This window comes from Thunnus albacares, chromosome 23 (genome assembly GCF_914725855.1).
Source record: "Thunnus albacares chromosome 23, fThuAlb1.1, whole genome shotgun sequence".
Taxonomy (NCBI): Eukaryota; Metazoa; Chordata; class Actinopteri; order Scombriformes; family Scombridae; genus Thunnus; species Thunnus albacares.
In genome coordinates, this window is record NC_058128.1 from 12,424,198 (window position 1) to 12,449,091 (window position 24,894).

A 24,894-nucleotide genomic window follows, 5' to 3' on the forward strand; every position below is an offset into this window, starting at 1 on the left:
CCTCCTGTGTGTCGCTATGTTTGTGATTCCTGCACTCAGCACGCGTCGGGGAGTGTGTGTGTGTGTGTGTTTAACCATGCATCTGCACTTGAGGGCTGCCTTTCCGGTGTGTCTGTGTGTGTATGTGTGTGTGTTAGTGTGTGTGAGTGAGTGTGTGTGTATGTGTGTGTGTTTGTGCACCTACCTCCCCTTCTTCTCCTCCGTATGTGTGTGCAGTCGTGCATGTGGCAGGAGAATATGTGTGTGTGTGCCTTGTCAAATATAGTAACATTAGTGAATGCTGCCTCTGTCTGCCTGCAGATCTCCCACTGTGACAGAGAGAGGATGAGGGAGGTGGAATACAGAGAGTGATAATACGAAAGAGTGGAAGCCGAGAGAGAGATCGAGAGAAAAAGGGGGGAGTAGGAGAGAGGAGGAGAGGGAGGAGAAAGTAGAGGGAGATAGGTAGAGTGGGAGGTGGCGAGAGAAATAGAGGAAAAAGATAAGGGTAGGAAGGAGGAAGATAAAGAGGGAGACAGAGGACAGGGAGGGATGGGAAGGGGAGAGACAGAAAAGAGAGATGCAAGAAAGAAAACTGAAGCGGTGGAGGGAGGGATCAGCTGATTTCAGTGAAGATGAGAATCTCCCTCTGCCACATGGGCTTTTCTCCTCCCTCGATTTTTTTTCTTCTTTTCTTTTTCCTTTTTTTCTCCTCACGTCTCCCATGCTCGGCTTTCGTTTTCATTCTGTTCCCTGTGGCAGCTCTCGTAACGGCAGGCTTTGTGTGTGTGTGTGCATATGGTTGTGTGTGCACGCATGTTTTAGGGTGATTGTGCACTTGTATTACTCACATTGTGGAGACACAAAGCTGGCTGCCAGAAGGTAAAACATTAAAGTTTTGGATAAAGGTTTGAGATTAGGCATGATGCGGTTGTGGTTAAGGTTAGAGTAAAACTGAATGTGTGTGTGCTCAGTAGTGAAAATCATTGTGAAAAAACATTTCCTTTGGAAGACACCAGCGACAATTTGTGAGACAGACAGAGACAGAGCTTGGAATGGGAGTAATGGGATGTACGAGGGGATATGAATTGGTAGGGGGATTGTGTGTTTGTTTGCACACAGCATATAATTACTTGGCTGCTTCCTTACATGGATTGAATCATACTTGACTCACACACACATTGTGCTGTTAATGAGCATGTGAATCATTTGGCACAGTTGGCGGCGCCTACATGAGAGACTAGTTGTTTCCATAAGGGATCGAACCAAACTTTTTTCACCAGCCAAGCGTCTTTTTCTCTCTCTTAGGGCACCTGAATCGTTAAGAGAAGCACTCGTGGTCCAGGTGTTTTTTATACTGACTTTCTTTTCATAGCACAAGTCAGTTGTGTATTTTCAGTCTGTTATATGTTTACTTTGCTTTGCTTAATATGGTTGTCATAGAGATTGTCAATCAATCAGACAGCTGGGATTTAAGCCCTGTGGCTGCAAATGTCTCTTCTGCTGAAGTGTCCTTGAGCAATACATCAATCCCTGCCAGCTCTGAGGCCACTGCTGTGTAGCTGTGTAGCTAACCTCTGACCTTCCTGAAACATGTGGTATGAAAACTACTAAATGGAACTCAATGGCATGTCAATACTTTCATATAAACAAGGGATCAAATAACTTTATGTAATGTGAAAGATGTTACTCATAGTGACAAACACACAGTAAATTATCACCTGACTCTGCAGATAGCCTCAGCTCTACGGTCACAGTTTTCTTTTAGGTTCACTCTCACCACTCTCAAGCCACAGCAGGAAGCTGTTTTCAGCAAAAAAAGCTCTAGTAGAAGCACTGTATGCTACCTGTCCAGCACTAAACAGCAAACAGACGAAGTCAGCAACTATTTGGCAAGATAGGGGACCATTTAGTAACTAAAGAGCCAGATATTTCCCTCGGGACTTGGTGGAAACCAAAGCAAAGGAGAGTGAATATTGGACTTACATTTGTCAGCTGGCCAGACTCCAAATGTATGCTAATGTTGCTCCATATCTGCTGGATGTGTAAATAAGCAACTGTTTGCTAACATGCTTGCCATAACAGCTTTGCAAAGCGATGTCAGTGTTGTGTTTACAGCTTGTTGAGCTGCCCTCAAGTGGCCAAATACATTAGTTAATGCAGATTTAAGCCTTTTTCCCTCATGTTTTTATTCTAATTACTAGAGCTGGACAGTAAAAGGAATGCATGCAATGATTCACATTTACTCATATATTCAATTTTCAATAGATACATTGTCTGAATGATAGTTTATTATATCATATTGTAGCCCTTTTATTTACTAGCCAATAACACCTGAGTTTGCACACAGAACTGTGTGTCACCAGCTCCGTGGCTTTGCACAGGCCAATTAAAATACTAGACTGGTCAGCTGCCCAGCACGCACAAAAATACAACCTGAACATGAGTCCTCCAATTTCCTGTCCAACCGTGGGTGCTGTGCTGGCTCCACTGGTCTTGCATGTACTTCCTGGCAAACAGAAATCTATTTTAGCTGCCAGTAGCTGCTGCCAGTGCTGGCTATATAGGGCACACTCTTCAATGGTGGTTATGAAAGATGATTTGCTAGAATGACTGGAAAAGCTGTAGATAGTATATATATAATAGGTTATATCCCTTCCACACAAAAGCTTAATTTTGTTGTCTGTTATTTTTGAAGGACATATTAAAGCAGAAAGAACATCTGCTTTTATAACAGCAACAGTAATGGCTCTGTATGTGAGTGTTATCCCAAAGGGGTAATTAGTTCTCTAATTAGTCCTGTCCTTCCCCTTCAGAGTGCAGAGATCATTGACCAGGGTTAGCCGCGGTTACGCAACCTTTCAGCTAGTGAGGATTCAGCGGCAGGCTCAACGACGCTCTGGTATCAAATTTGAGAAAAGTTCTTGAAGGCCTGCAAAAAATCCAAAATCAGTTCATTGAATTATTTTACCTGCCGTTCAGGAATCAAGGGACACACAGTTGTTTAAGAGTAAACGATCGAGTTTTGTCAGAGCCTCCACGTTCAACATTAACAAGTAATTTTCCAACATATTTTTCAAACTGTTCGCTCTTAACTTGACTTTGTTTGTCATGACAGTGTGTAACCAATGACAGTGGCCTGTGATCTAAGCTGAAAGTGACCCAGACCGTGTCATGCACCCGTACCCTTTTTGAGCATCGTGCTCTTACTGGGCGTTCGGAATGAAATCGAGATCGAAAAACCAGAAGACCTGTCAGTTTGAAGGCTTATCAGACACCAAAACACTGCACACCAGGTTATACTCTTGGGCTCCACCTTTCTGTTATTATCCAGATCAATGGGATTTGATTGTCAGCTTTCCTATCAAGTAATGGGCATTTTGGCCAAAGAGTATTTAAACCACTTTGCTTATTTTGTCTCTCCGATGTCATTGCAGTCAATGACTTTTTGCAGATTCGCCCCTCCACCACTAGCGCCAAGGCCACGTCTATGGCTCCCCAGGGAGAAATATCCCTATGACTCTATCTATATACGTTTATTTATCTATATATTTAAACAGCAATTGTTTCATTCTCTATCGCAGTGTTGTGTTGTTCATTTATCAAAGCTATCTGCTAGGAATGGGACTTTGTATATATTTGACAGGCCAAAGCAGCACCTTGCTTCAGGGACAGTCATCCCCCACTGTGCTCATGCCACTGATCGTTAGTGGTGATCCTTAGCATTTGGGAAAAGATGAATCCTGAGTTGCAGTGGTAGCCCACTCTATTTTAGTAGCATTGCTCTGACCAAAAATGGCCAAGTGCAATATACAGGAAAACAGGCTAAAAATGATGGCTGAAAAAAGACTTTTAAAAGTTAGTTGAATTCCATAAACACCAGTCTATAGACAGTGACTGGCCCAATCTCCTCAGGCAGCTCCGTTGAGACTTTGTTCCCTGATTGAAAGGGAAAAGGTTTTTTAACACTAGATAAGAACGTGAGCTGAGCTTGATTTATTTGGTCCTCCGAGGGATGTGTCCACTTTTTCAGGCTGTTTATGTGTCTGGCAAAGAGGCCTTCTGGCATGGGGATCTATTCTAAGTGCTAGCACCTCCTGCCAATGAGACTTTTATGGCCCGTTCTGTTTCATCAATGATGCAGGAAATACGTGTTATGAAAAATGATTACTAGCAGTGGTTTGGAGCAAAAAAGTGTGTTTTTTAACCTTTTTGCCTGGTTATTAAAGTCTCACCCAGCATATCTCTAGCAGATATATTCATTCCCCAGCTGCAGGAATATTGGTTTATTTATTATCTAGGAGACATGATCCAATCCCTGCACTCCTTGATGTCTCTAATATTGATGATATATGAATTTAAACCCATTCTATTGGGCTCATTAGAAATTGCTGTGTGAAGTATAAGTCTGCAACATCCCTCTTTCTTCTCTCTTTTTCCTCTACCAGTTCTGTCTCTTCCTTCAACTCTCTCTCTCTCTCTCTCTCTCTCCGTCTCTCTATCTCTTAACACCCCAGCACCCCCTCCCTTGCTCTGTAATTTACTGTGCTATTGGGTGAGTGTCAGTGAAGATGAATTGGCTCTAGTCTTTGTATTAACACCAGGTCTGGCCTGGCACGTTTAGTGCTACAACCACCAGTTCCTGCATAGAGCAGGTGTCTTCAAGGCACTATCCATCTTTACACACACACACACATACACACTCAGGTACAGACATATCGTGTATGACCATGTTTTCATCCCAGGAGTCATTGGTGTCTCTGTTCCCATTCATCAGTGTTTTCTATCATCAGTGAATCAGCCTCATATTGACCAGACAGTTTTATGGCCTTTCGGTCAATATGGTCATCGAGGATTGCTCCATTAGAAATCAATCATCTCTTAATTCATGCCCTGAAACACATTTTTACCAGTCATGCCTATTGTATTTCCCATTGCTTTTCATTTTAATTCTTTTCACAAAAAAAGTATGTCCGGTATTCATGAAGCACTTTTCTAACTCTGTTTTGTAAAGAACTATAATGTATTATGCATATTAGAGACTGGTGATAGAATTGGGCTACATAGAAAAACAGTTTTTTACCTATCATCATAAATCATGTCATTAAATCAGGTAAGGTAGCATGTACTGGTACCTTCACTCCATAGCCCATTAGTTTACACTTAAGATTAATCACCAACCCTAACATCCTGTCTCAAAAGGACATAAATTCATTTTCTAAATTTACACACAAAAGGGGACAAAAGCAACAAGTGCTACATTTTTTCACATAAACTACAACATGACGAAGGATAATTCCTTGTGTACTTTGAGCAGCTTAACAGGCTTCATTTTATCTACAGCATTATACTCAGGGCCCCAAATGTACATTTTACTGTATTTATATGCAATACTTTGAATATAACATAAACAATTTACCTGCATTGAGATGACATTAATCACACTGTGCAGAAACACTGTGTTTATTTTGATGATAAATGACTATAATAATGATAATAATGATATGTTATTAATACACTTATAGCATTTGTGTTTCAAAATTACAAAGTTGTATAAAGATTAACTCACACTAACTATTTGATTATATTGTTGAATGTTGAATTATTTTCTTCAAGTGACAGAACATGTACTAATGACTCATATTACACCAGTCTTGCTAGTTAATGAGATAGAATAAATTAGTGAAACTGGTATACCTCTATTTGAAACACCATAATTTTTGAGTACAACTTCACATCTTCCCAGCAAACACAAAGTTATATTTCCCTCTTCCCAGTGCTACTAGCAATCACAAGGCTAAAACTGTAGCTAATAACCCTACTAGGTGGCTCAGTATGATCTTAACTTGGCTTGGAATGCATAACATAAACTACTTGTGACCCCAAAAACCTTACATCCTTGTTTTTGGAACGTTTGGTTAAAAGTGATTGTAGTTTCTAACCCACATAAAAAAAACAGCAGTTAACATGAGGGCTTGACCAAATATTGGCCCATCTGGGGTCCTGACCTGTAATAGTTTAAGAAACTCAATGTGTGCAGTCAGACTTGTCTGTTGTATTTCCCTGTAACACGCTATCTGTCACTGCAGGATAAATTAAGCGGTAGAGTCGACGGATTATGAAGTACTTTAGGTGCACGCACTCTCTCGCACGCACGTACACAAACACATAGACACACACAGCACACCAAGTTTATCCCCTTGGAGAGTCTCATTAATTTGGCCAAGTTGATTTGTTCTGAAAGGCTCCGAATTCATCACAGCCAGACAGATGGTAGAGAGGGATTTCCTAGAGGAGAGGAAGAGGGAGAGACAGAGAGTGGTGTGGGCCAGACAGGAGACGAGAGCGAGGGAGGAGAAAATAAGAGAAAAAGTAGGAGGTAGAGAAGGAGTGAAAGAGAGAACAATAGAACAACAAAGATACGCAGAGCAGAAATGAAAGAAAGACAGACAAGAGGGCAAAAGAATAGAGTGAAAAAGAGAGAGCGGTAGTTGAGAGATAAAGAGGGGAGAGGTGAGCGAACACCATCTGTCTTCTTAGAGAGAGGAGGGAGGGAAGTTAAGGGAGAAAACATGGAAGTAAAAGAGGAGGAGATGGCAAAGGGAGGAGAGGATGAATAAGTGGAGGAGAGCTATTTTAGGTAGATTTTCTGTTCTTTCTTTGTTTCTTTCTCTTTTTTTTACTGATGTTATTTTGCCTTAAAGGAATAGTTCAACATTTTTGAAAATATGCTTATTTAATTGCTTACATAATAGAAATGAGAGGATCAGTCTCATGTCTGAGTGGTTCAGAGCTGGAGTTAGGACATGTTTAGCCTAGATTGGCATGGTGACTGGATGCTGATGGAAACTGTTGGCCTACCGATACGGCTACCAATTATAGCCTGATAATAATTTTTTTTTTTTTGGAGGGGGTATTTTGTTTAGTTTTGCCTAAATCAATCAGTAATAAGCAATGTATCTGTTCCGCTGATTTCATTTTTACAGCTTGTCTACACAGGAGGTGTTTCAGTCGTGTTTTCAGTCACCCTGCTGCGCTAACGTGCACGTGACGTTGTGTAGACATTGTGTTGGCCAACATGGAAGTAGCAGTAGTGGTTGCTTGGAGGAGTTAACTTGACCTTTTTCCACAAAGATTAAAGGTATATGTTTATTTAACAGTTGTCACTTCTACAACTGTGTTGATGTGATGTTGAGTTTTCTTACCATCATGTCTGTACAGCAACTTATTCCTAAACCTGTGCTCCCCAACTATACCTAGCAACCCCCACTGAAGCCGGCACAGAAATGGGTGGACCATGTGATCAATAATAAAAGATTGAGTAGGTAATTGAATTTCATTTCACACCAGATAAGTGTCTCAAAGTGTCACCATTTAAATTCTTTTTCAATATGTGACAGAATAACCCTGTTATGAGCACAAACTACCATAAACATTGAAATCAGAAAACAACAGCAGCTTCCCACCAACTCTTTCTTTTTCTTTCTTTCTTTCTTTCTTTCTTTCTTTCTTTCTTTCTTTCTTTCTTTCTTTCTTTCTTTCTGTCTTTCTTTCTTTCTGTCAGTCTCTCTCACACACACAGGAACATGTTTCTCCCTGTCTCTCCACTATGAATGATTTAGTGAGCGTGCCTCCAACAGGCCCGCTCAAGAAGGCTGTAAAACTAGGTTAATAAGGTAGGCTCTGCTGACTTAGAAGGTCCACACACACATACACCCAATGTCAACAGCATTTATTTCCATTTTAAAGAAAAAGGAACACTCATTTTACGCTCTATCACCACTGCTCTGTCACCATCAAGACTGCTAAACGGGGGTGACAGAATCCTCTGTCCAACTTTCAGCTGTATCAGTGGATTTCACTGTTAAACCAGCTGCATGAACATAAAGTCTACTTTCTCCTGATGCCTTAAATTCTCTCTTCAGTGTTTGGTATTTGGCTTGCTCCATTGGGAACGAGGTACCTACTTGTCAGAATATTTTGTACCAATTTTTGCTACTCTCAGATGGTTATCTGTGTGTTTGTGTGTGTATGTGTGTGTGTCCTGTTTGTACAATTCAAAGTTAGTTTAGTCCAGGCCAAAATGTGCCACCATTCCATTCTTTTAATCAAGGAATATCATGAGGCTCTGCCTGTGCGTGCATCTGTCTGGATCCTTGACGTTCAAAAGTTGCACATAAGTGAAAGACTTCTAGGGAGAGAGAAAGAGAGAGAGAGAGAGATTATGGCAAGAGACAGGAGGAAGATGAGGGAGGGAGGTTGAGTCATCATCCTTTTCGTCCAATCCCAGTCCTCTGCCTGTTGCTTTGGTAACGTGATGTCAGTGCAGCCTCCGGCGACTCCTCTGAGGTTAGCGAGCTTCAGCACAGAGGTGTGTGTATGTGTGTGTGTGTGCCTCTTTCTTGTTGTCACAAAAAATGATGTGACTTTTTAAAGTTTAAGGTAAGAGGTTGGGTTTAATGGTTTTTAATTTGCTCAACATTGAATGAGTTGAAGTCAGCAGGTTGTTCTTACTTGTGTGTGTGGCTGCATGTGTGTCTATATGTTTGTGTGCATACGTGAGAGTGTGTGTGTATGTGTGTGTGTGTGTGTGTGTGTGTGTGTGTGTGTGTGTGTGTGTGGTCTGCCATGTCCCCAATTGGGAAAAAGCAGATTTTTGGGTCAGTGGTTAGGGTAAGTTTCCAGGAAATTAATGTAAGTCTATGTAGTGTCCAAAAGTGAGTGTGTGTGTGTGTGTGTGTGTGTGTGTGTGTGTGTGTGTGTGTGTGTGAGCATCCGTATGTGAGGACATCTTTGCCCGATTTGTCCGATTTATCCCGTGTTTCAAGGTATTTCATCAATGCAATGGAGTCCGTAAGTTTAAATTGTGTGAGTGAACATTTGTGTGTGTTTCTGTATGTTTAGAAGTCTGTGTCTAGGTGTCTGTGCGTGGGCTTTTGTGTCGGCTCAGACGTCAAGGATTTCTTTTTCAAACTGATCATTATAACCAGCCGTTACTGAACTTTTTTTTTTCTCTAAGGACACGACCAGAATTTCCCATAATGTAACAGTGTTTGTTGCCAGGCAACATCAGTTTATTGAACACTCTCCATCAGAAAGTCATGGGATCTGCTGAAGATATGGTGAACATAGCACTGCTGTTTTTGGGAACACCAATTTTTTATCTATTTATTTATTTTTGGTTCTGTGTGTGTGGAGCGAGTTTCATATTTGTCAAGGTTGTGAAACCTTAAAAATAGTGTTAAAAATGATGTGGGATGGAAGATATTAGTCAAATAAAGGATGCCTGCGTACATAGTGACTTACAACTGTAGAATAAGCTTCAATTCCTACAATGCTAATTGAAGTACCACTCATTTAATGTTTTTGCTTAGTAACTGCCTGCTATAATAAGTCAGTTTGATGAAAATTTCCAACAAACTGTGTAAACTGTGTGGTAAACTCTATGCACTGGAATCAACCAAATAAGAGAGTAATAATAGCTGGATAATAGTAGGACAATGAAAGTTACTACAAGGAACTTTTAAACTAGTTATGAAACTGTCTCATGATGCCTCTGATGCCTTTATGTGACCTACATAAGCAAACGAGGCCATCAGTGAGAAGATTGACTATTTCTAAATAGTTATTCTAAATGCCTGCCCCCGTGTCAGATTCCCTGCAAAATCAGACAAAACGATTTACGGCACGCAGACCGGAAGAGCCTTTGTTTACAAGACATGTAGCATTGTAGCATGAGGGAGTACAGGGATGTTATTAGGACGAGGAGAAGGTGGGGGGAGGACATTTCTCTTCGTTTGATAACGTTAAAAGTAAAGTTAGACTCATCAGCGAGAGAAGCAGTGGTGGTCGAGCGAGCTAGAGAGTGAATGAAGAGAGCGAGTGGTGGTATATTGAGAATAAAGGAGTGAATCTGAGAAATAAAACGTTTCTGATTGTTTCACAGCGGTTAAGTTCTAAAGCACAAATAAACACACCCACACCTCCGCACAACCCTGCGGGATGGTGCCACATTGCTGGATTTGGTGGTGAATGCAGCCTTACATGTAACCGAGGTGTATGAACGGTACAATAATAAAGTTTACTTAGTTTCACTATCGCCATATTACAATTATTAATTGTACAGAGTCACAAATAGATACATTACCTCATCGTTATGCATCCTGCAAACAGCTGTCTTTAAAAAAGAAAAATACTATTAGAAGTAAATAACGTCTTTCTTTCACTCACTTCCAAAACAAATGCACGCGCTAGCCAAGATCTTAATGACACAAGGCGATGATGCTCATGGGAAATGCAGTCTTCTTGCAGTATTCTGGGAAAACACTACCACTTCTGTCCACAGGGACCTCTAAAATCAGGCATTTTTATGTTGGTTTTCCTATTCACGTCTAACCAGCCAGAATAGAAAATAACTTCCAGTCAAAAATTCTAAATAAAACCCAAAGTAGGAAGCTAATAGTAGTGCTAGTACTAGTAGTGAATCAGCATATAATTGCTGAAAAGTCCTGTTCATACTATATATCCATGTGGCCCAGTTGGACTGGCAGTTTACTCCACTGAGATCAAAGTTTTGTCATTCTGCATATATTACATCTGCCACAAAAGTACTTCACTGCACCCACGCACAGTTTATTAAAATACTGATAATGCCGTAACTTCATTTACTGATGCCACCAGCAATACTTGGGAGTTAGAATAGCAAACAACTTTTTTTTTTTTTTCATTCGACAAATACGATTGAGTCCCCTAATTAGCCCAAACCAATTTCAAGGAATGCAATATCAGCAGTGCTTAGACAGCAGGGAGTGCAAAGATGTCTTTGTGATTCTGTAATATTAATTCATCAACAGCACAACAATAAAATAATACATACAGTTAAAATCATCAGAGAAAAAACTAAACCCCATACTCCCCAGGTCAACATGTAATGGAGGACAGCAAAGAACATGAAATGAGGCAAGATGCAGATTATGATTTGTGTGCATTGATGAAAGATGTCAAGACCTTTGAATACATTGATGGTAAGATTAAGGTTAGAATGAGGGAGAGATTCAGTTTTCACAGGCTCAAACAGTCACGTATTAAAGAGGATAGAAAGAAAGAGAGAGGAAGAAAGACATGGAAGGAAGGAACAATAAGAAAAATAGTAAGAAAAAATAAGAAAAAACATAAATGTTCTGAACTGTCTCTCTCTCCATAATGTATGTTTGACATTTATGGATAAAAACTATAATTATGTGTTTGTTTGTTTGTGAGGGAGACAGAGAGAAATAGAACACAAGTGACATTTCTAAATGAGAAAGCTATCATCTCTGTGCATGTCTGTGTCTTTGTCAGTGTTGATGTGTGCAGTATGTTTGTGGGTAGTCAACACTGACTGTGTGTGTGTGTGTTTGTGTGTTTGTGTGTGTGTGTGTGTGTGTGTGTGTGTCTGTGTGTCTGTGTGTGTCTGTGTGTACATGAAAGCAGAAAAGACACAGACATGAGTCTTTGACATTTGTTCAGATAAACAGTAATCATGTTGTCCACTGTCACTTCAAATAAAACACTAACATTTAAGGTTTCAAACTAGCTGCAAAAGACACATTAATTATCAATAACTTTTTCCAATATCAAACACACAAGTGGAAAGTTTTTGGATTAATGAGTAAACTAGAAAATAATTTTGCTAACCAAAGTTTTTACTGAAATCTTGGATCACAGTAACGTTTTACAACAATGTTGGACGAGGCCAGAAAGCGATGAGGAAACAGGGAAACATTGAACCCAAAAGTCTATTTTTAAACTGTGATGGATGATTAACACAGACAGTTATGGTGATAACTAACATGGGAGTTTTGCTTCAAACCTGTATGGTCATCTGGCTGCTCTACTTTTGCCCCTTCTGATGTATTTTTGACAAGCTTACCGTGTCAGATCCCAGAAATGAAAGAATTACTTAACTCCCCAAAATCTTGTTTTTGCCAACTTTCAGTGGTTTATGTTTTCATAGAAGTACGTCAGTCCTCTGAATTAAACATTGTTTGACCGCTGCAGAACAACACATAGGAGCGCTTTCTAATCTGGCGCCCCTATTGACAGTAATCAGAAGGACATCATTTGTCTGTGCTTTTCCAAAACTGTTACAAATCACTGTTAAAAAATAATTGTTTTATGATGTGACAATGCTGTGGTTAAGGTCTAATTAAGTTTATACACAAAAAACACTTAGATTTAGGGAAAGATCACGGTTTGGGTTAAATGATCACTTTGTTAAGGTTAGAGAAACATAGGCTGTGGTTTAAATTTACTACATCCTTACAGTTAGGCCACCGTTGTGGTCATGGCTACAATAACAACCATGGGGTTAAAGTTAGTAGTTATTTTTTAAAAAAACCTGGCTCGCAGTTGGAAATGTGACACTCACAGTCATTGCGGCACCGCTCCAGGTCATAATTACTACAGCCGTTAGATGGCATCTGTCACTCAAACGTAACTATAAGTTGCTTTTGGCCAACTGACATCACGACCTATTGTGTCATTTTTCTTTGGAGGACAGTCTTGTCAGTACACTGTGACATCGCTGTTGGGTGTGGTTACAGGGGCAACTTCTAACCTAACACAACTACACCCAACAGAGGTAAAACAGGCTAACAAATTTCAACTTGAGGGCAGTAACACTGCTTTTAAGTGTTACTGTGTTACTGTTAAGTTACTGTTTAACATAGTTAGTGCAATGTTGTTATTGCCAATAGGGATGATTTCCAAAACTACAAAAATACCACTCCGCTTTAATAAACAAGAATTATCTTTCAAAAGTAGGTGTGAATTTTAAATTAAGAACAAATGCTCACACTATATTAAAAAACACAAATACACATGCACACATACACACACCGTTAATCCTTGTTTTGCTCTCCTCACCTCCCTCCTCCACTTTCTTTACTGTCTCTACACCCAGACACACACACACACACACACACACACACACACACACACACACACACACACACACACACACACACACACACACACACACACAAACACACACGTGAAAGAATGAGAAACACACACACATACACTCATGGACACACACACCATTTGATCTCATGCGCTCTATTATTAATAGCCACGCTTGGTTGAAATGAAAAGGGTTTCCAACTCATAACATTATTAAAAATCAATTCATCCTCTTTCATCCCCTCTGCCTTTCGTCTTATCCTTTTCCTGTCCTCCCTCCTGTCCCTCTTCATCCCTCCATCATTCTCCCTCCACCTGTGCCACCTGACGCCATTACATCAATTAATCTGTTCCTTTGATTCCAATGTCTCTGCTGATGCTCTGTTGATGTGATATCTGTGTGTGTGTGTATGTGTGTGTGTGTGTGTGTGTGTGTCCCCTTCCTGCAGTCCACATTCTGTCCTTTTTTGGCCTATCGTGCGTGTGTGTGTGTGTGTGTGTGTTTGTGTGTATTTATGCATGTGCCCTTCACACCTCACACCTTTGATCTTGGACTCTCTCTCTTTCCCTCTTAGTTCCTTGACCTCTTTTCCCCCTTTGTGTATATTATATATGCATCATCCATTATAAAAGCATGCTGATGTGTGTGTGTGTGTGTTTGTGTACGTGTGTGAGAGACAGAAAGGCATGAAATGACCTCCTCACTATAGTGGCCTTATTTTCAGTGTCCTCTCTGTGCCCAGAGACTCAGCCATTGTGTCAGTTTAATTTATTGACTCCGGGTGCGTGTGTGTGTGCGTGTGTTTGTGTGTGTGTGTGTGTGCATGTGTGCGTGTGTGCATGTGTGCGTGCATGCGTGCGTGTGGACTCCAGGGTCTTGCTAAGGGAACCATCAAAACCTGCTCTGTTCACTGGTCATTTAACACAGCCTGACCCTCTGTGCCACCTCAGCACAACACACACACACTCACGCAGACACACAAACACGCTAAACAATGTCAAAATTTTGCCTTCCTCTGTTCCATTCCACCGTCCCTCTCTTTCTTTCTTCACAGTCTGTCAGACACTCGACACTCTCGCTGCTGTATTTAGCAAAAGGCCAGCAAGCTGGTCACCTTTCTCTGTCTCACTGTTCAATTATGGTAAGCGTTAGTGGCATAACTAGGCAACCATAGCTTCTCAAAATTGTGTTTATACACTACTAAATGGTTTTGTCTAATTCATTTTGGGGTGATGTAATTGCTGCATAGATTATAGCAATGTTATTTTGTGGAGTTGCCTAAACCAAACCATAAAAACATGAATCATTTAGCTGCTAAAAGAGGATATTTTGGGGAAAACAATGTAATAAAATCTGTTGTCACTGAGCATTTAGCAGATTTGCTTGTTAAAAATGTTTCCCTATTATTTTGAACTGTAATCCAGGCAGCATTATAATTCTTTCAAAAATATATTTACTGTTGTTAGTAGATATTTTAAGGACACAGAAAATTAATATACAGTGTTGCAAAAGCAGCAAAGGTTCTGTTAAGATGTGTACACTGTTTGTGCATATATGCATGATTATGTCTTTGTCTTCCCCTTCACTCTGTGTCCATCATGTTCTTGTCTTGTCACCTTTTCTGCTTCCCTCTGTCTTCTTACCTCTCCATCTTTCTTTCTGTCTTCCTGACTACTTGTCTCACTCTACAACACACACACACAGAAAGTGTAAACATAGAAATATATGTAAATATGTATATATTGTAGGGTGAAATATGGTGAGACAACAAGGCAGTGAGACTCTTTACTCATTTTCACTCTGCCTTGTCTCTCTCACACATTCTTTTTTGCCGTTGTTCACAGTTCACATCCCTCCGTCTCTCATCCCTCTATCTCGTTAGTGTAATAACCAATTAACTCTGGCTCTTGGTTGCTTAAATTTTTTATTTATTTCTTCATTAATTCATTTCCTGTTGAAAGCGCACTCCACTGTGATTGGCAGCTCGCACTAATTGCAACTCAGAATGAGAGTGGCACAAGACACACAAACATGCACACAGTTTCAAGCTCATGAGCACACACACACACACACACACACTCTAAATTGCATGCATGCAAGTTCATGCATATCCTTGTCTACACTGCTGTATGTTAAGTGAACACACATTGAGAAATGCTAGCTGTGTGCACACATTATAGAAAAAAACATCTATTACAGCACACACACACACACACACACACACACACACACACGGATCATTGTGATGGTTTTAATTAGATTTGGCCTATCAGCCTCCAACTCAGAGAGGGAAAGAAGGCAGATTACTGCTGCCCTCCATAATGGCCTTCCAACACTTCATCTGAGATTATGGTGGAAGGGGACGACTTCAAGGTCAGTTGCAATATTGGGGGGGGGAGGGTGGGGGAGGATGTGAGAGAGAAACTCTAATGCGCTTTTAGTAAAGATTATATTTTTAGTACAAATTATGTTTTTTCTCCATGGGTGACAAAATGGCAAACCACATGTGAAAATCTGTTGCTGGAAAACCAACAAAGAGGATGAAAACCAGTCAGTCAGTTTTACAATTAAGAACGTTTTTCAACAGCTGTCCTGGAGCCAAGTTCATCAATTTATGAACTGATAAACATCTCCCCAATTGGCTAAACAAACTTTTCTGTGTACATAACTGATTACAGGCTGATTAGAGCCACGGTCCAAAATCATGTCAGATTTTTAAGAGATTGAACGAAATACATGACACACGCAAACCAAACACGTATACACACACACACTGAAACACACACACACACACACACACTGAAACACACACCCAAGGACAGCTGACAGAGCGTATCGGAGCTGTTTTCCTACAATATGTGGACTCAACCCCTTGAGGACACACAGCTCGTGGTTTATTCTTACCATAATTCATGAGCTAATTGCATTTTACAAGCATAATTGAGTGAGTTATGTTTAACTTTTTAGACTATGGCCATGGGCTAAGATAAATTATTTTCTACTCTTTTGCTGAGTATTTTCAAAGGCATGCCACACAGTTTGGAATATTTGGATGTGTTTCACCATCTGCTCCAGACAGCTATTAGTTTCCACTGAATAATACAACTTTGGTAAAATGACTGTGTGGCAGGCTTGATGTTCACTGTAGATTTGAGTCTGGTAATTTGATTTTAATACAGAAAAGAATGGAAAGTCTGTTTGAGGAAGAAGTATAGTCAATTAATAAGATACATGGTTTACCGGGCTGTAGCTACCATTGAGGACACAGAGGTCTTATCCTCTGCAATATTGTTGCAAATTTGGGAGATGTAATGACATAGGGAGGAGTTTGCATTCTACAATTAGACACATATTACACACTCTTTAAAGCTGATTGTATTCTAGATTTAATTTGACTCTTTGATGCAAAAACTAAATAAACAAATATACCGAAATAAAATGAGTTTCGTATTCTAAACCAGAGTTAACTGGCATCGAACCATAATGTAGAGAAGAAAATGCAGAAGATATAACCAAAAAGTTAACAGAATATACAAAAAGTAAAATTTTGCAATTTTAAAAAAAAGAACCTTATTTTCTTAGTGTTTCTTAGTCAGGATCAAAAATCCTCGCTCCAGCCCCTGATATCTTGCATGGTGATCAGCTGTTTTTCTATGATCCTTTAACTGATTACTGATGTTTTTTTCTGATCATATTTAAAGTATCCAAATTATTATTAACAAATAAACAACAAGCCAGCCCTTCCTGTCTGCTCTCTTTTTCTCTCACACTTCACTTGTCTCTCATCCTGCAACCAGACCTAAAAAGTAACCCACCCATAGCTAATTTTTTCTCATAATAAAGCAACCTGACTCCATTTCATCAATTATTCTGGCCTGTGTATGTGTATTACTGTACATGATGATGTGTATGTGTGTAAATGGGTGCATGCTGTGCATTTGTGCATGCTGTCATACTGTATACAGTGTGTACTTATACAGTATATGTGCATTAATATGTGAAGGACGGTGTGTGTGTGTGTGTGTGTGTGTGTGCACGTGTGTTAATGCGTCTTTAGTGTATTGTGAGCATTGCAGAGGCTTTCCCAGAGTGGCTGTACAAAGCACGCTGTGAGAAAAAAAAACAAAAAAAAAACGCTGAGTCTTTGATGCTAATATGAAGTGTCATATCATCCCTCGCAGTGTGTGTCCATTTGTTGTGTGTGCGTGGGCGTATACAGTATGTGTGCATGTGTGTGTTTGCTCTGAGAACTTATGCAATTACCGTTCCATTTTGCATCACCACGCTGACTGCAATGCTGACGGACGTACAGCCCTAAGCTGACACAAGCAATAACTCCGACGCCATGTGTGTGTGTGAAACATGTACCAACACACACTAATTGTAGGCTTAATGTTTTGTGACGGAGAGTGCTACGTTGTAGGCAGGGGTTGGACGGATGTGTGAGCGTGCACACACACACAAACACACACTGTCTAAGAATAGTCAGTTCACACAGCAGTACTGTGGCTCAAAAGGCCAGTTATTGTAAAAGGATTTTCATAAGTTAAGTTCTGAAGGCAGTGCCGATCTGCACAGCAGGTCCTCTTCTACTCCTCCAGCCTGAGAGCCAAGAGAGAGATATAGACTCTCACCCTGGGACATTAATCAGCTCATTAATGCCCTTTCTTCTAAACTGCTGGAATTAAAGTTTTGCTCTCCATTTACTGCTGGCAGGTCTACTATTGCTGCTACGACCATTACTACTAAACGACGCACCACTACCACTTAAACTGAAAATATTATCTCAGCAGTGGTATGTATGACCACCAGTGCTGTTACTTATATTACTGCTACTGCTACTGCTATTATTGCTATTACTACAGTATGAAAACAATTGTCACAGTACTGCTTTACAGTCTTCATATGAGAGAGAAGGGAGTGAGAGTTCATTCTTGACCTTGCTTGCTTAACTCTGCCTAACTTGAAGTCTTAAAAGTACAAGTCAACAGATCCATCTTCATGACAGCTGAGCAGCTCCATCAGTTGATGAAGACTGTGTGATATGGTTGAAAGCCCTAGAAAAGCAAGTGGACCTTGAGTTGGGATTTTTTTTTTCTGTCAAATTAGGAATCTTGGCTAAAAAACCTAGCCACTTAAGTTAACGCTTCAGTGTGCAATCGATGTTTGCTGGACAGGAATTTGTAATAGAAGCACATAGACGCTTCTGATGTCACCTGACATTTGGCCAACACATACCTGATATAGTATATACTTTTCTTAGTGTTATTAATTAAGTCAATGTACTGCTTTTTCATAAGAAGTACGGTACAAACCTTGCATTTCCAAGAATAGACAACAGATGCATAGGTACACAGGTAAAGTACAGTGAAAAAAAAGTTAGAAACATTCTGTTTATCCACAGGCAGTGTACATTGTTTTCTTCCTGCTTCCATGTTGTTGCCATGACACCATGTACTAATAATGTTTACAGTGGACATGTGCTAGATGTTACTGAAGAGAGGCATTTTCAAAGCCCCTGTCTCAGTTGCCAGGCATTGGTCTAGCAGCAGTGTTACCCGAAGTACATCTGCCACAACCCCAACTACAAGAGCCCCAACTGCTAAACAAGTTGTACTCTTCCTTTTGATTTTTCTGTCCCTCCTCTTCTTCTTTTTGCTCATCTTTTTGTCATGCCCCTTCAGTCTGTTTGCCAATCCATTCAGTTTTTGTCCTGTTTTCACTTATACTTCTCCTCATCCTCCTCTTAATTCAACTTACTTTTCTCTTTCCCCGTGCTTATCCTCTTTTCTTCCTTCTCTGTCTATACATTGTTATGCTGGTTTATTTTACTGTCCTACCTAACTGACCTCTTTCTCTCTCTGCAGCCACTGGTGTTCAGATGACTCTGGAGGTGATTGAGTCCAGATTTTGGGCCATTGCAGCTCAGGTCAGTACAAATGGGAGCAAACTGATATTGATGATGTTTCTCACTGTAAAGCTTTGGTGAATTTCTATAACAGAGACAGTTCTTCAAGCCTTGAACCTTGAACTAAATGAATCCTTCATATTTATGATAACAAACTGAAAACTTGAATTTGACGTGAAGGATGCATAAAAAACACTTTCCTAAATATTATACAGTATGTCTGCAAACTTCTAGCTAAGTTGTTGACTATTTCCATTAAATATATTGAATTGTGAGTGTCTTGAATGTTTAAGATGTGTACTCTCTGGGAATGAAACCTTGTAAACCTCATCTCATTGATCTGTTTTTTCCATGTTAGATTTATGCTTTATTTTTAATGTTGTCCATAAAATAGGCTTATTATATTTCTACACTATCACTGCTATTGTAGCATTTACATTGAAAAATGACTCCAAAAATTACTCTGTACTGTATCTTGTGAGGTGATACATGTAAAATTATTTGCATCTATGCATCCAACTATTTTCTTTTCTCCAATCCAAAGGAAGTTTTAATTCATGTCAGATTTAATTCTTACTCTCTCACACAGCAACCCTCAATAGCTTATTTTTCAGTTCAGATAAAAGAATTACATTAACGTGCTCTGATTTCTGATTAAGTGGACAAAAGCACATACCTGTTTACTGATTAGCTTATAGGATTGATTCTTTAATATTAATATTTATCAAAGGCTATGTCCTAATTTAACATTAAGATTTTACATTTAAATTGAGGGCTTTAACCAAACACACTGATCCAGCACATTATCTTAAGTGAACAAGAGAAGTGGCTATCGTGGCTTTAACCCTCCGCCACGGTGTTATAGTTTCAGGAATATCTATTTAAACCACCAGGCCCTTCTCACAAAATTTATTACTGTATGACAAGGAGTCAAGGATGATTCCCTTTTCTGCTCCATTAGTTTCTAATTGCAGCATTTAAACTTTGTCTAATTCAAAGCTTAATGCAGTGTTTTCTGTACCACTGCACCCACCATTAAAGGAGCGCTTACACTGCATTAAATATTATTTAAAGAGATTAAATGTCATCATTAGAATTCTTTTCAGTGGATATTTTGTGTGCTGCTCAGAGAATTTCATCTGTGTGGTTTCAGAAGAGAATCTCAATGTCTTCTCTGTTCTTCCACACCTTCAAGAAAACATTTTATTCAGGGAAAACTTTGCCTAATTTAGCGTAACATTTTTACTGTAGCAGGTGTCTGATAGCTTGGCCGTTCTCCCCCTCTGCTCCCATGGCTGTAAATGACAGCAGTTAAAAGAGCATTAAGGCTTCTGGCTAGCCATTAAATGATGGATAGCTACGACAGCTAGGCTCAGCAGCTCCCAAATGTGTGTGTGTGTGTGTGTGTGTGCGTGTTTCTGTTTGTAGAGGTGTGAAGAAGAGAGTACTATATATGTGTATGTGTCTGTTAATGTTAATGTGTGCCATGTTGACAGGGACCATATGCGTAACCATCTGTGCATAAGTGTGTTGTTATGTCCATATTCATCAACGAGGAGCTCATTAGTCTTGTTATCTACTAGATAAATGCTGTACAGAAAGTCATTCTCATTTACTTTGTTCAGTTAAACCCTCTATTGTGCCTCAATTCTTAATTTTCTTTGGCCTCCTCTCCTCTTTTTCTTTCTTTTCCTCAGTGCTCCCTCTCTGTTTTCATCTCCTAAACTCCCCTGTTTTCCTTATTTCCTCTCCTCAACTCTCCCTCCTCTCGTCATATAGCTTACATAACCATCTTATCATCCCGTCATGTACTAACTGTCAAGCATCTTTATTTCATAGAGTTTGTGTGTGCATGCACTCACAGTATGTGCTCGACCTGACTGTGCAGTTCATGTTTGTGTACGTGTGTACCCGCATGGATGTGGTGTATTTATATGCGTGAAATCCTCTCGGCGGTCTATTTATAAGTGTTCAGCTCTCTTGGGGGTGACGATACTGTACCTACTGTAAATCCTGAACGAAATTCATGTCAGGGGGAAGTATAATAACAGGTCACATGGTACCGAAAAAAAACACGGGTGGTCCAGTTGATTAAGACACACACTTGGCTGTTCTATGCGTGTGACTGCGTTTTTCAGAGAAAAAAACACATAACGCTAAATTTAAACTTTGGATCTTAATTAATTTTACATGAGAGAATGACATTTAATTCTGCAGCAGATGCATCGAGTTTCAGTGCAGGTGAATTTACAACAAGTATTGAATCTACTCTTCTTATACATTCATAGTGATTCATGCATGCATGAGAATAAAGAAAATGTATTTTCACTGATGGTTGCACTTCTATTGCAAGTAAAAATTTGATTAGAAATAAAGAATGAGTATTGAATTATAGAAATTCTGAAATATCTGCAGTTAGCTTCATCTTGATATATTTGAAAGAACTCTGCACACAGTCCGCATATGTTAGTGGAAGAATTACATAAGTGAGGGAATCCCCATCTGACTTTATAGCTACAGTATAAGGTTGACTATAACTTAAAATAAGATGTTATTAGTTGATGAATTATGAATTACTGAGGATAAGAATAAAGCAGGAGTTACCATCTAATGGGAATCAGTCAGAATGTTAATCGGAAAATGTTCTGACATCACTGTACAGTACGCTCTGCTCTGTCTTCCACTGCGTGTGTCTGACTGTCTGTTCATATGGTGTTGAAAGGTTGTGTGTGTGTGTGTGTGAGAGAGAGAGAGAGAGAGAGAAACAGTGGAAGAGAAAGAAATTAAAGGATGTAAATAGGATGGAATAAGAGGTGAAACACATGTGTGCTTATGGCCCCCGCTCCACTTTGGTTAAATCTGCGAACCCATATGTGATGTATATATAGTTACATCACATTAAAATATACAGCGTGAATCCCTCAGCATAAAAAGCCAGATGTCTCTCACAGTTCTTTGCTGCTATATTTTGTTAGACAGTGAGTGGAGATGCAGTGAAAGGCTGTGAAGGGATAGTAATGGGGATCAAAAGATGATAGATTTTTTGCCATTCACATCTTGGCATGCTCTTTATCTCATGGACAAGACTCAGCTGTTCTTCCTTTGTCTATAATCCCATGTTTGTGGGCTATTTAATAGCATATTGTGTCTGTGTTTATAAAGGCACTGCACCACAGCGTTTAAATTATGAAATGAAGATACATTAGAGCAATTATAGAAGCAGAAATCTTTTTTTTTTTTTTTTGCAAACAAGATTATTTTATGGTTTTATAAAAAGGTCTATCTTAAGGAACTGAGGAGCTTTCTTCAGAGTGTATTTATGCAATTTAATAATAGTAAAATCAAGGTTTATCATATCATTGCAAAACTCAGTATAGAATAGTAGATTATAGTTATAATACTGTAGCATGTCTGCATGTTCCTCACTTCCAGTGTCTTTGTGAGCAGACAGGATCATCAGTTGCAGTAAGAAACTGTTTGATTCCAGGATATGAGGGTGTTAATTGATGCTCTCTCACCAATGCCTTGACTCCTCCTGCAGCTCCCTGAGGAGACATATTTACCGACACAGGATCCGGGGTAACAGCCTCCCAACCCTCCTATTATCGTTGGGGTGGGGTCAATTTGACCCCATTCAATGTTTAATGTCTCTAAATAAATGGTTGACATCTTTTTTTTTTTTTTTTTTTGCTTCATATTTATTTTTTCCTAATTTAATGGGGACAACTGGGTAAACATAAAATTAACATGATATATTTTCAACATCCTGTACACATTTTGTACGCATCAGTGTTCTTTGAGGTCAATTTGACCCCAGGCTTTTTTAGCTGTATAAAACATATAAGAAATATCAACATTTTACACACATTTGTTTGGATTGTTTTGGATGATATTGAGGTCATTATAACATGCAATTTCATAATCTTCAGAAAACATCCCCCTGCTTTAGGGCCCTAACATAACCATAACATGTAGTAGTGTGAGAACCACTGATAGTTCACACAACGTAGAGGAGGAGCAAACATATAAAAGCTTGCACAGCAGCCTTCTAAACCATTTCTTTATGCTCTCTCTCAATAGAAAATGACCTCTAAGCAAAGGTTTTCTGCTAATTAGGTTTTGTCACAGCTCTTTGACATTGAAAGTGACATAGAGGAGAATGTGTCTGACACAGAGGATAATGTTGAGGAGGACGCTGATTATGCGGCACTCTCCCCTGATGAGAAGGATGATCCTTCGTGTTGACCCTCCTGTTGTCTCTCAACCACCAGCAGACACGTTACCTTCCAAAAATGGAAAGTTATAATGGTCCCTCTCCCCATTTGAATGACAGGGTAGCCTTAGTGCTGCAAATGTCATCAAAATGGTTCTAGGCTCCACCAGATACGCTGTCAGCCATGTCCAAGACGTAAAATTAGCAATCGTAAAACCATCAATCGAAAAGGATATACTTGAGATGACAAATTTAGAGGGGAGACACGTGAATGGTGTCGAAAAGACTTGGAGTGTACAAGTGAAAAGGAGAAGCAACGGCAAGCCTTTGGAATGCTGATACTGGAAGGGCAACATTTCCAGTCACCATGTCTCTACAGACATTCCATGTTTTCTCCTGTGTCATAAGCTTTGATGACAGAGAAACAAGGCAGGGCCAACGAGAGTGTGACAAACTCGCAGCAATATGGGATGTATGGGACAAGTTGATTCAGCAAGTACCCTTTCTTTACAGTCCAGGTCTTTATTGCATTTCATTGCTGCTGTCCCTTCAGAAAATACATACTAAGCAAACCAGCCAAATACGGTACCAGACTATGGGCAGCATGTGATGCACAATCCATCTATGCCTGGAATATGCAGGTGTACACTGGTAAATCTCCTGGGAAGCACCTGAAAAAAATCAGGGCATGAGGGTGGTACTGGACATGGCTGAAGGACTGAATGGTCATAACATTACATGTGATAATTTTTTCACATCATACGCCCTGGGTGAAGAACTGCTGAAAAGGAAGATTACCATGTTGGGGACAATGAGAAAAAACAAGCTGGAGCCTCCCTCTGAGCTTCTTGCAATGAAGAACAGGAAGGTAACATTTTCAGTGTTTGCCTTCACTGACAGAGCCAGCATCATCTCTTATTGCCCCAAGAAAGGGGAAAATATCCTGCTGATGAGCACAAAGATGCTGTTCTGAGCACCAGAGAAAGCAGAAAACCACAAATGGTCTTGGACTACAACAAGACAAAGGGAGGGGTTCATAACCTGGACAAGGTCACAGCCACATACAGCCAAAGCATGACTGCTCGTTGGCCCCTTGTCATTTTCTTCAACATCATTGAGAGCACCTTCAATGACTTTGCAATATGGAGCAAAATAAACAAGGACTGTAACAGTGGAAAACTGAGTCGAAGGAGGATTTCACTGGAGCAGCTGCGTTATGTGCTGGTGAAACCTCATATCAAGAGAGGATGGTGCCTTCCAAGAGCATCAACAGCTGTTGCAACCGTTGTGAAGGGCATCCAAACAGAAACAGAGACACACACCCCAACTCCTCCAGTGGCTCAAACTGCCAGCAGGAAATGTGGCAGGAGCCAGAAATGACCCCAAGACCAGCAACACCTGTGTGAAATGCAAGAAATACGTCTGTAAGGAGCAAACACACTCTCTGCACATCATGTGCACAGTTGTGCAGAAGAAAGGCTGGACTGTACCTTCTGGTGTCCTGTAGGAAAAATAATATGCTGTTCATATTCTGTCCATGCTTTTTTGAATTCTGTCAAACTCATTTTGGTGATTATGTATCTTTGTTTTTTACTAACTCACACATACATATTTGCATACATAGCACTTACAGTAGCATAGAACAATCCCTGACACAATGCTGAAATGTACTTTTTATAGGTATTTTTTGTAAATAAAGGTTAAATTGCTTGGTTCAAATTGACCCCCAAAGATAAAAGATGTTAGAAGATGTAAATTTGAAGATAATAGGAGGGTTAAGTGCTGCAGAACAGAAAGGTTGGATGAGATAAAGAAGTGTTGTTTATACAGGAGGGAACATATATGTTCTAT

General features: G+C 39.8%; 1 protein-coding gene across 1 annotated transcript in view; it reads left to right on the plus strand.

The window, feature by feature from the left end:
- The window catches only part of cacna2d4a (calcium channel, voltage-dependent, alpha 2/delta subunit 4a), a 90,327-nt gene that overhangs the window by 54,819 nt on the left and 10,614 nt on the right, over positions 1-24,894 (plus strand). Inside the window, exon 27 of the mRNA XM_044343035.1 lies at positions 18,790-18,851. Coding sequence (XP_044198970.1) covers positions 18,790-18,851 — 62 coding nt within the window. The remainder of the gene's footprint in view (positions 1-18,789; positions 18,852-24,894) is intronic.